A 12,584-nucleotide genomic window follows, 5' to 3' on the forward strand; every position below is an offset into this window, starting at 1 on the left:
CCGCCCGTGTGTACGCGGCCTAAGTCACAGTTGAGGTCAAGCTATGTTTTGGGAACATGATGACATTGGATAGTCTCAACACAGTTGCCACTCGCTAGGAGCAAACGCATAGCATAACTGAAAAAAAAAGTACCGAATAGGATCTAATGTTTTGCCCAGATGGTAAGAAAAAAAAAGTAGAGACAAGGGGAAAAAAGATGTTTATCTCCCTGGAATACTTGCATATAAATTGTTCTACATAAGCAGTACTGCAAGTCAGGATCTGCGAAGCGAGTCTATCCTGGGAGCTGAGGGAATGAACTCAAGGAAGAAACGAGCGCACTGACTCACCAGGAGCACCCTCTAAATATAATAAAGTCCCATTACCCTCTTACTTTCTACGCTGTACAAGGGTGGACATGCAGGTAAATAACTTTAAAGCATGTCTCATCTGCATTAATATTCCTGCCTGTTCGTCCATCTTTAATTCTAGCCTAAAGTTCCACTTAAAGAAGCAACTTCATTTGCCCCTCTGTTTTTTTGTTTTGTTTTTTTCTTCCTTTTCATTGGAAGGTTACCTAATGAGAGCGCTCCTCTCTCCACTACAATAACAAACAGAGCCCAAATATACTATTACACTGCTTTTTCAACTGCAGCTCATAAATGTAGTCCAAAAGCAACTTAATAATAAAAATACACACATGCTGTATCTCTCTCTATCTATATATATATATATATATATATATATATATATATATTATAGAGATATACAGTATCTCATAAAAGTGAGTACACCCCTCATATTTTTGTAAATATGTTATTATATCTTTTCATGTGACAACACTAAGGAAATGACACTTTGCTACAATGTAAAGTAGTGAGTGTACAGCTTGTATAACTGTAAATTCGCTATCCCCTCAAAATAACTCCGCATACAGCTATTAATGTCTAAACTGCTGGCAGCGAAAGTGAATACACTCCTAAGTGTCCAAATTGGGCCTAAAGTTTCAATATTTTGTGTGGTCACCATTATTTTCCAGCACTGCCTTAACCCTCTTGGGCTTGGAGTTCACTAGAGCTTCACAGGTTGCCACTGGAGTCCTCTTCCACTCCTCCATGACGGAGCTGGCGAATGTTAGAGACCTGGCACACCTTCACCTTCCGTTTGAGGATGCCCCACAGATGCTCAATAGGGTTTAGGTCTGGAGACATGCTTGGCCAGTCCATCACCTTTACCCTCAGATTCTTTAGCAAGGCAGGGGTTGTCTTGGAGGTGTGTTTGGGGTCATTATCATGTTGTAATACTTGCCTACAGCCCAGTCTCCGAAAGGGAGGGGATCATGCTTTGCTTTAGTATGTCACAATACATGTTGGCATTAATGGTTCCCTCAATGAACTGTAGCTCCCCAGTGCCGGCAGCACTCGTGAAGCCCCAGACCATGACACTACCACCAACATGCTTGACTATAGGAGATGCACTTGTCTTTTTACTCCTCACCTGGTTGCCGCCACACAGGCTTGACACCATCTGAACCAAATAAGTTTATCTTGGTCTCATCAGATCACAGGACATGGTTCCAGTAATCCATGTCGTTAGTCTGCTAGTCTTCAACAAACTGCAGGCTTCCTTGTGCATCATCTTTAGAAGAGGCTTTCTTCTGGGACAACAGCCATGCAGACCAATTTGATGCAGTGTGCGGCGTATTGTCTGAGTACTGACAGGCTGACCCCCCCACCCCTTCAACCTCTACAGCAATGCTGGCAGCACTCAAACGTCTATTTCCCAAAGACAACCTCTGGATATGAACCATGTCAAGGCCTGTTCTGAGTGGAATCTGTACTGTTTAACCGCTGTATGGTCTTGGCCACCATGCTACAGCTCAGTTTTGGGGTCTTGGCAATCTTTTTATACCCTAGGCCAGTGATGGTGAACCTTGGCACCCCAGATGTTTTGGAACTACATTTCCCATGATGCTCCACTACACTGCAGAGTGCCAGAGCATCATGGGAAATGTAGTTCCAAAACATCTGGGGTGCCAAGGTTCGCCTTCACTGCCCTAGGCCATCTTTATGTAGAGCAACGATTCTTTTTTTTTTTTTTTTTTTTCAGATCCTAAGAGGGTTCTTTGCCATGAGATGCCATGTTGAACTTCCAGTGACCAGTATGAGAGAGTGAGAGAGACAGCACTAAATTTAACACACCTGCTCCCCATTCACACCTGAGACCTTGTAACACTAACAAGTCACATGACACCAGGGAGGGAAAATGGCCAATTGGGCCCAAATTGGACATTTTCACTTAGAGGTGTACTCACTTTTGTTGCCAGCGATTTAGACATTAATGGCTGTGTGTTGAGTTATTTTGAAGGGACAGCAAATGTACACTGTTATACAAGCTGTACACTCACTACTTTACATTGTAGCAAAGTGTCATTTCTTCAGTGTTGTCACATGAAAAGATATCGTAAAATATTTACAAAAATGTGAGGGGTGTACTCACTTTTGTGAGATACTGTAAATATATATTCATACACAAGCATATGTGAATGAACTACCCAATACCACGGATTTAGCTCATGGGAGTTCACACTGAGGAAAGCACATCTCTGTGGCTCACATACACCATATACTCTCAGGTCCTTTGCTGACACAAACACAATAGTTACAAAGTAAAACACAAGATCTGGTGGATATTCTTGTTTATATGTAACAAGTAGAATGTCTCACAGTCTAGATTAGAATGCAAGGAAGCCCAGGAATGTAGGTCCTGTTTCTCTGTAGTGAGGGCTGTTCATATCAGAAGCCTACTAATAATATTAATGGCACCCCAAACACAATTTGTTTCGCAGGCACCAAATCACATGATACAGCAGTACCAAGCACTTTGGTGCAGTGTCGCTTTTTAAATCGTAATGTATGCACTACTTTTCCCCTGTTATGGTGTGATTTTCAGCCCATTCAAATGATTGGGCTGCAAAATCGCACCACACAGGAACACGTGGGAATTGCATGGGAGTGCCATGAACCAACCCTAAGGCCTGGTTCACACCTTTGCAGGTTGCACTTTGCATATTCCAGATGCATTTTGTGTTTTTCAATACACATTTTTGATCCATTGAAGTCTATGGAACCAAAATCCAGATTTTTTTTTATCCCTGGCCCTTTCCATAAAATGCACAGAACTACATCCATAGGAAACCATGTTAAATGGACTGTAGTGTGTTTCTTCAAAACTGAAAATGCACTAAATAAATAAATAAAAAAACTAAATCATTATAAGAAATAATAATAATAAAAATTATTCAATAATGTAATAAAATCAAAAACACTGAAATGTGCTGAGTTGCAGAATTGTCCCTGTCATTACTTTTAGTGTTTGATGACGGATTTCCCCAGGAATTACTATCGCTCAATTCTGCGAGTGATTCTAATTTATTATCGCTGTTTTCTAGCTGGTCTAAAAGCACTTTTGATGTAAATGGACATTTTTTGGTTGCTATGGGCAATCTCCAGTTTCCTGGCATAAAGAACAGTATTTATAATATAAAACTGCATGCAGGACACTGCACAAACCACTAGGGACAAAAGGGATGTGTAAAAATTTGATACAGTACTATAATCTGTAAGATTACAGTATACTGTATCTATACTGTGTTTTTTAGAGCTCGGCACTGTCACAGATAGAGCAAGACACAGTGGCTTGCTGATCACAGCGGGGAGACATAGCAGGATCCTGGGGACAAGGTAAGTAAACCCCTACATGGATCCAGCGATGGGATCCCGAGTCGGGCTTGGGAATACCGCTTATGGTACTGAAATCTCACCCCGAGCCAGACTTGGGAATACCGCTAGGGAGATTACCTTTCAAACGCTAGACACACCTATACGTGAACAATTCCCACCCACTTTATGAGAAAGAGCATAACCCTCAGCTTACTGTTACAATCACACAGAGGGCTAATCAGCCTTCCTAGATACGGTCTGTTTAGGCATCATTGTAAGGCCTCATGTACACTGCTACTGCTAAACTAACGTTTAGGAGCAGTTGGGCATTTTTTTCAGCTGCCCCTGAACTCTCCTCTGTTATCTTATCAGTACATGTACACATGGTCATTTACAGTCGTTTCTAGGCAGTTGAGTTTAGAGGCTTTTTTTGGAACGCCAAAAAAAAATGGGTTCAGAAGCTGAGTTTAAAGGCATTTCAAGTGCCAAATGCTTCTAAACGCAACTAAATGTGGTAAATCACGTTTAGCCGTGTTTCATTTACAGGCATTTTTAATTTTTGGCTATTTAATTTCAATTTTCTTCTTTTTTTTTTGAAATGCCGCTAAACATGGCATGTAAACGCAGCAAAACTGACGTTTTAAATGTGGGTTACTATCTGTCAAGTTAAATCGTTCCGGGTTGTAAAAATGTCCCGTGTACATGAAGCTGTACAGTTGCCTGGAGGAACTGCAATACAAAATCTCACCATCAGGCGGAGCTCTTGGCCAGAGAAAAGCAGCATGAGGATTGTGGGACTGGAAGAATTTTTGCAAAGCAATAATGCTTAGTACCACAGGAATTTTCATTTTATTTTTGTCAGGGACGTGACATAAAACATAATTCAAGCTAAAAAGATTTAAAAAACGTATTGTTCTAAATTGCATGAAAAAATTTATATTAACAACACGCCTGCATTTTCTATTAAACCACGGTCTTCTCTGCAGATTAGTAAATGTTTTTGCACTTATGCCATTGTAATAAGTCCAGTCTGATATTATGTAGGATATTTGAATTAAAGGTTTAGCTACAGTATAATTGCTGACTCCTTGGCTTTATATTAGTCATATTCATTGAATAGGTTCAGGTTTTCTGCCTAGGAACTGATATGCAGTCTAAAAAGTAATAATCTGGAGGCTTTTCAGGCAAGTATTTTGCTTTTTTTCACAGATCGCTTTGTGTTATTTTATAGAATTACTATTTCCCCAGGTAAAGAAAGAAGTGGAAAGAAGACTGAAATTAGCTGAGGAGTCTATGCAAAGAAAATCAGAAATTTCCCTCAGTTATAAACCATTGCATCCAGAGTTGTATGTCTTGCAGGTAACTCCAAATTGTAGCATGTTTCCAGAAGTGCTTCCTTTCCATGTAAATCCATGCTGTCGCTAAATGCCCAGAAATATACAGGAGCTTCTTTTGGGCTTGATCACACATTGTTTGACCCCCAATAGACTTCAGTGGGGGAGTATGTAAAAAATGGTCAATTTCCTGCCTAACAAACATCTGTGCCTCCTAGTAAATGCACAAAAAATGCTCACGAATCTTAACATGCTCAGGCGTGACTCCAGTAATGAATACGAGTGGAGAGAGGGGGACATATATTTGCATCCCAATAAATAATATAGTAAAAAGGGCTCATAAAGTGTTAACAGCAAATGCATATTTGTGAATATTGGTTAATTATCTTTCTCCCCTTTGCTTTTTAAGGAGTCCTTTCTATCGGCAGACTTTTTGGAAGCTGTCCATTTTTGCCAGTCTCCCCTTGCTAGTCTGGATGGTCTATTAAACCTCCTTGATTCCATTCCAGGTATTTATTGTTAATCTAAGTCTCCATAGACTGATTGCATTTAGTAGAAATAAAATGGGTAAATGGGCAGAAGATGTTGTGCCCCCGGAAATTTGCAAAAGTGCTAGGAAAGACACAATGCCAAGCAACAGAGTGAAGATGCAATACTTGCTCCTGGCCTTGCTGATTTAAAGTGGAACTGTGAGCAGGCAGGCTTTTTTATTGCAGAAGAAAAACACAGTGCCTTTTCTTTTACAAACTACATATACCTGCTTGATCACAGCGATCCCCAGAATGTAAGCTGAGCTGCACATGCACAGCTCAACTTACAGCAGCCGCCCCGATTCTGTGTGTCTGGATGACTAGTTTAATTGGGCTTGCGCAGATTTGATGTCATCCAATGAAGAGGCCTGAAAAACGGCACACAGAAGAAAATGCTGGCAGCGGAGGGTGCGTTGGAAAGATGGGTATCTTTGCCTTTAGTTCCACCTTAAAGAATTGCTGTTTGTACTGTCTAAAAATGGAGTCGTTTGATAAATAGATCAGTTGGCCCCAACAGAAACCTGTTTAAAGTGTATCTAAACACAAAAACGGATATTTATATATTGCAGTTTATCAGTCTTTTATATGTGGTGGCTGCATTCGTTTTAATTTTTTTCAGGCTTTTTTTTCCCCTTTATTTTAGTGCCACTCCGACTCTCACATGTTGTTAACTTGAACCTCGGGTGCTGCACAGCTTGTCTTTGAGATTCAGTAACATGCACAAATCTGGAATATTGCTGCACTCCTTGGTATCTTTATTGAAGCATTAAAATGACATCAGAGGCATGACAGGAACATTAGTTAAAAGGTGACGTGTTTTGTGCTAAATTCAGCTCTTACTCAAACCTCATAGGAAACCCCACAGACAAATCATAAATATTGCTCGAAAAGGAGAAAATAGGAAATCCATAGTGTTCTCCATTTGTATTAAAGCAACCATAACATTATTTTATATAAAATGTATTTTATTTATTAAAATGCACACACACCATTTTAAAGTGGTACTAAAGCTTTGTTAAAAAAAAAAAAAATTACAAACATGTTATACTTACCTGCTCTGTGCAGTGGTTTTGTACAGAGCAGATCCAATCCTCTTCTTTTCGGGTCCCAGGCCTCCTTCCCAGAGAAAGCCACTTGCCCTGGGGGCACCGCTGCGTGCTTGCTCCCGAGCCACTGCTCTATGCGTCCCCGCTCTCTCCTCATTGATTTACTGGCTGTGATTGACAGCAGTGGGAACCAATGGGCATTCAGCCTTTAGAACCACTTTAAGCCACACTTTACACTGATTACACCAAAGAGCAGGGACAGCCCTCACCTCTCATCACTTTTGTATAAACGCTGCGCGGTATCCAGTGTCTTAGGACTGGTAGCTGCTTCTGCTCCCCATCTCTCGTATGGAAACTAAAAGTGACAAGTATCGGGGCTCCGCCTACGCTACTTCATAGACTTCTTCGGCTTTAGAGGTAGTCCTTATCTGCTGATATTGGAAGATTTGCAGTGCTTGTTGAATAACTACTAGAGGTCTAAAACAGAGGAATAACTGCACATAGAGGAAATTTATGAAAACTGAAACAGCCAGAATCTGGAGCGGTCGTGCATGGCAACCTTCTATCTTTCATTTTCAATTCCTGCAAATTATGGGAATTCCTTGGGGACCCCCAAGTCACTAGAACTAGTATCCCCATCGGAAGATTTCCTCTCTATTACTTTTCTGAGGGCAACTCATAATTTGGGATTTTCTTTTACTTTCACTTAAAAGGGTCAAATAGAGAGGATGAATTCCCTTAATGAGGCCAGAGACAATAAAAGTTAACAGGTGTTCTAATTCTGCTCCACTGTATCCAAAACGATAAAATACATTTTGCCTTTAGTTATACTTTAAAGCAGGGATATGCAATTTGCAGACCTCCAGCCATTCTAGTCCCATCATGCCCATCATGCCTCTGCCTCTGGGTGTCATGCTTGGGGCTGTCAGAGTCTTGCTATGCTTCATGGGACTTTTAGTTCTGCAACAGCTGGAGGTCCGCTAATTACCCACACATCTTGCCAGTCAGTGCCAATCCGCCAGTGCCTGCCTGATGTTTCCTCATCAGTGATGGCCAGCAGTGCCACCTATCGGTGTCCATTAGTGCCACCTATCAGTGCCCACCCGTGCCACCTATCAATGCTACCCATAAGTACCCAACAGTGCTGCCCATCAGTGCTGCATACCAGTGCCACCTATCAGTGCCCATCATTAGTGTCGCCTCATCAGTGCCAACTCATTGGTACCACCTTATCAGTGCCCATTAGTGCAGCTTCATCGGTGCCCGTCAGTGAAGAAGAAAACGTATTTATTTACAAAATTTTATAACAGAAACATAGAAACTTTTTTTCAAAATTTTCAGTTTTTTTTTTATGTGTTGCACAAAAAAAAAAAATGCAAGCAGTGATCAAATACCACCAAAAGAAAGCTCTATTTGTGGGAACAAAATCATAAAAAATGTGTTTGGGTGCAGTGTTGCATGACCACGCAATTGTCATTCAAAGTGGGACAGCGCTGAAAGCTAAAAATTGGCTTGGGCGGGAAGGAACAAAGGTATTGAAGTGGTTAACAATGACAAAACAATGGTGCTTATGACGATCAGCTTTTATTTGTTTATGTAAAACCTTTATCCCAAAAGGAATAAAACTGTTACTGTGTGCTTATAAAGACCGTATGCATTTTTAATATGTTTTTGGTGTGTTTTCAGGTTTCCCTACTCCCAGACTGCATCTATGAAACTTTGACATGTAATTCAAAAAACACAGCAAAAGCACCCTATGGTGCGTTTTTGATGCGTTCCTATTGACTTAAAATAGAAGGTGTACTTTTATAACAGGGCACTAAAGATGCAACATGGAGGACTTTTTAAAATGCAGTGCACCTGAAGCGCAGTGATGTGAACAGTTACATAGGATTTAAAGTGGTTGTAAACTCTCCCCCACAACTTTGTCCCATGTAAATCAGCATAAACAAATCCTAATGAACACTGCTTGTAGATATCTCCTTAGTATTGTTGTAATCCTTTTTGTTCTTTTTTAGAATGATGCCACTGAGCATGCCCACATCTCCCCTGATTTATGGCGCATTCTCTATGTGCTTGTCTATCTGTTATCAGGACTTCCTACAGCACACCACTGATATCCCAGGAGGCTGCAGAATCATTCAGAGCTTCCTCCTACACACCATGTGACCATGTGACATCACATGCAGTGTAAACCTGGCCATCACTGCAGTCTTATCAGTTGAAGCTGATAAGACTGACAAAGGCAAACATTAGACAATCGGCACAAGTAAATACTATGAAATAAAACAAGTAAGCTATGAACAGGGAAGCAGGGTTGCCATAGAAACGTTGGATTGAGAAGGAGGCATGGTTAACAGTACAGGAGGTGCTCCATGTAAGGGCGGAAATACACTACACTCCACTGTGGACTCAAAACAATACTTAAGATGGTGCTGCCTAACCCCTGGAAACAAGTTTTTTAAAGTTTCTTTAAACAGTAAGTAATATGCGATTTGGGCTGGATTACAGTGGCTATAGTTTGATATTTACTTATTAGAATGGACTAAATGAAAAGAAGCATCAGAGTGGGAGAGTTTACTTCCTCTTTAAAAGGGACTCTTTTTCATGGGCTTTTGTCGCACTGTAAAGCTGCTTTTTAGTGTGGCAAAAGCGCACCGGTGTGAATAGAGGCTAAAAAGTGTTCGCTGAAGTTGACTTGAGTGTATCTAAATCTGTTAGTGCATCTAACATTGCCCTCCCCCAAGACTGACAATGCTTCTGTTCCAATATGTCTCTGTTCCTTCATCCAGAGTGGAGGTAGGTGTGTTACTGGCCAGATCACCAGGTGAAAACTGAAGGGGGAAAAGCCTAAAAAAAGAAAACAAATTCAGCTTCAACATCTAATGATTGATAAACTGCAATATTTTACATTTATAGTTTTGGGTTTTGTAAAAATCCTTGCAGTGTTTCCGAAATTAAAATATGCCTCTATACATTAAACTGTTGTATTTTTTCATAGATAAAAGGATATATCGACTTCCTGTATTTGTTCCTCAGTTTTGTAAAGACTTTGTGGAAGAGCTTGAACATTTTGAAAGATCATCATTGGCGAAAGGACGCCCAAACACTATGAATAATTATGGGGTACTTCCAGTTTTATATTTCATGATCAATCTTATGGATTGTAGAGTCTATTGAATGAGTGCTGCCTTGTCAAGCACCTGCCACCTCTTATCATTGAGCCGGTCCTTGCCTTTGATACAGGGGTCAGAAATCGAATGACCTCTTTTGAAAGAGTAGTAGTGTCCCTCAAAAATACTACATGTGCTGCACAAGTAACACTTAGAAATATTACAAGTTGCAAGGGCCCCAGGGGGTTAATATCTACTAGGGGGAATGTTCAATGCTGTGTCTGGTGTGACCCGGACAGATCCATGCAGTGCTGATGCGCCAGTCTAGGTGCGTTACACTGTTCCCTTTTTTTTATAAAACAAACTTTATTGCAATGTCACACAAACAGCTCATGAAGTTCAATTTCCAGACACAATGCGAAGTAGTGAATTGCCTTGCACTGCAGTACTCTTTTTTTTACCGCACACCCCCTGCGCACCACTGCAGCACAGTGATGTGAACTGGGCAGATATGGAGACAAGGAATTTTGCTTTGTCACGTGGTGGGAGTGCGCTGGAATATCTGCCCAACAAAGTTCCATCAGAGGTGGTGTGAATGTACCCTAAATGGCACGCTACTACCGAATATGTCTATAGAGGAATGGGAGGATATATGCTCCTCACATAGGATTTCACCAATGGTTAGTAAGAAATGTATTTAATTGTATATTATACACCAAACATACCGTACCTATCTCCTGTTTGACTACACTTATGGAATGTATGGCCTCCCCCAAACTGTATACGATATAATGCACCTCAGGCAGATTTCATGTTCCTCATTTGGGATTATCAGATTACTTTTGGCAGAAAGTGACACTTTGCTTACTACCTTACTGCAACTCCCTCCTCCCTGTGTACCTGACATTTGTTTTTTTGGTATACAAGATGAAGAATATTCACCGCAATATACTAGAATATTCTTGCAAGAAAATCTGTTTATGGCTCACAAAGTCATAGCTATTACATGTCCATCTTTTAATACTGTAGCTCAGTGGAACTCATTGGTTATTCAGATTAGAGATAACCTTATGATAAAGCTATATATGTGAATAGGAATTGTCCCCTAAAATTCCATAAAATTTGGGGCCCATGGTGTAACTCTACTTTCACCTTAAGTTTGGGGTGAGCCTTATGGTCATAACATATCTTGGCAACTTATTTTAGAATTTGTGTACAGTGCCTTGAAAAAGTTTTCATACCGTTGAAATTTTCCACATTTTGTCATGTTACAACCAAAAATGTAAATGTATTTTATTGTTTTTTTTTTTTTGATAGACCAACACAAAGTGGCACATAATTGTGAAGTGGAAAGAAAATGATAAATATTTATCCATTTTTTTTACACATAAATATCTGAAAAGTGTTGCGTGCATTTGTATTCAGCCCCCTTTATTCTGACTAAACCCCTAACTAAAATCTAGTGGAATCAATTGCCTTCCGAAGTCACCTAATTAGTAAATAGAGTCCACCTGTGTGTAATTTAATCTCCGTATAACTACAGCTGTTCTGTGAAGCCCTCAGAGGTTTGTTAGAAAACCTTTGTGAACAAACAGCTGCACGAAGGTCAAGGAACACACCAGACAGGTCAGGGATAAAGTTGTGGAGAAGTTTAAAGCAGGGTTAGGTTATAAAAAAATATCCCAAGCTTTGAACATCTCACAGAGCACTGTTCAATCTATCATCTGAAAATGGAAAGAGTATGGCACAACTGCAAACCTACCAAGACATGGCCGTCCCCCTAAACTGACAGGCCGGGAAGGAGAGCATTAATCAGAGAAGCAGCCAAAAGGCCCATGATAACTGGAGGAGCTGCAGATCCACAGCCCGGTGGGAGAATCTGTCAGTAGAACTATTAGTCGTGCACGCCACAAATCTGGCCTTTGTGGAAGAGTGACAAGAAGAAAGCTGTTGTTGAAAGAAAGCCAGAAGAAGTCCCATTTGCAGTTTGCCAGGAGCCATATGGGGGACACAGCAAACATGTGGAAGAAGGTGCTCTGGTTAGATGAGACCAAAATTGAACTTTTTGGGCTAAAAGAAAAACGCTATGTGTGGCAGAATACTAACACTGTACATCACTCTGAATACACCATCCCCACCGTGAAACATAGCAGTGGCAGCATCATTTTGTGAGGATGCCTTTCTTCAGCAGGGACAGGGAAGTTGGTCAGAGTTGATGAGAAGATGGATGGATCCAAATACAGGGTAAGGATGAGCTCAGGCGTGTTTGCAAACAGCACGTGCAGAGCCCACCAGGAAGTTGGCACTGCGGAGTACAAATCATAAGCAGTGAGACATTGTCCCGATGCACGGCTGCAGAGATTGGGAAATGTCTCACAGCTTGTGATTAGCGCTTCCCAGTGCCGACTTCCTGGCGGGCTCTGCCCCTGCTGTTTGCGAACACGCCTGAGCTCATCCTTAATACAGGGCAATCTTAAAAGAAAACCTGTTAGAGTCTGCAAAAACTTTAGACTGGGGCGGAGGTTCACCTTCCAGCAGGACAACGACCCTAAACAGCCAGAGCTACAATGCAATGGTTTATCTCAAAGCATATTTATGTGTTAGAATGACCCAGTCAAAGTCCAGAGCTTGAGCTATTTTGCAAAGAAGAATGGGCAAAATTTTCACTCTCTATTTGTGCAAAGCTGGTCCTTGCAGCGAAAGGTGGTTCTACAAAGTATTGACTCAGGGGGGCTGAATACAAATGCGCACCACACTTTTCAAATACCGTATATACTCGAGTATAAGCCGAGATTTTCAGCCTCTTTTTTGAGGCTGAAAGTGCCCCCCTCGGCTTATACTCAAGTCATCGCTGTCTGC

The 12,584-nt window shown here is 41.0% G+C and overlaps 1 protein-coding gene across 2 annotated transcripts in view; it reads left to right on the top strand.

The window, feature by feature from the left end:
* OGFOD2 (2-oxoglutarate and iron dependent oxygenase domain containing 2) overlaps nucleotides 1–12,584 on the top strand; it is a 37,407-nt gene that overhangs the window by 10,886 nt on the left and 13,937 nt on the right. For both annotated transcript variants that reach the window (XM_077461873.1, XM_077461874.1), the window contains 3 exons: nucleotides 4,951–5,061; nucleotides 5,446–5,545; nucleotides 9,614–9,738. In XM_077461873.1, the coding sequence (XP_077317999.1) occupies nucleotides 4,951–5,061; nucleotides 5,446–5,545; nucleotides 9,614–9,738 (336 nt within the window). The remainder of the gene's footprint in view (nucleotides 1–4,950; nucleotides 5,062–5,445; nucleotides 5,546–9,613; nucleotides 9,739–12,584) is intronic.

Source organism: Lithobates pipiens, unplaced genomic scaffold (genome assembly GCF_037356315.1).
Source record: "Lithobates pipiens isolate NorthernLeopardFrog02 unplaced genomic scaffold, aLitPip1_a1.2 Scaffold_3, whole genome shotgun sequence".
Classification (NCBI taxonomy): Eukaryota; Metazoa; Chordata; class Amphibia; order Anura; family Ranidae; genus Lithobates; species Lithobates pipiens.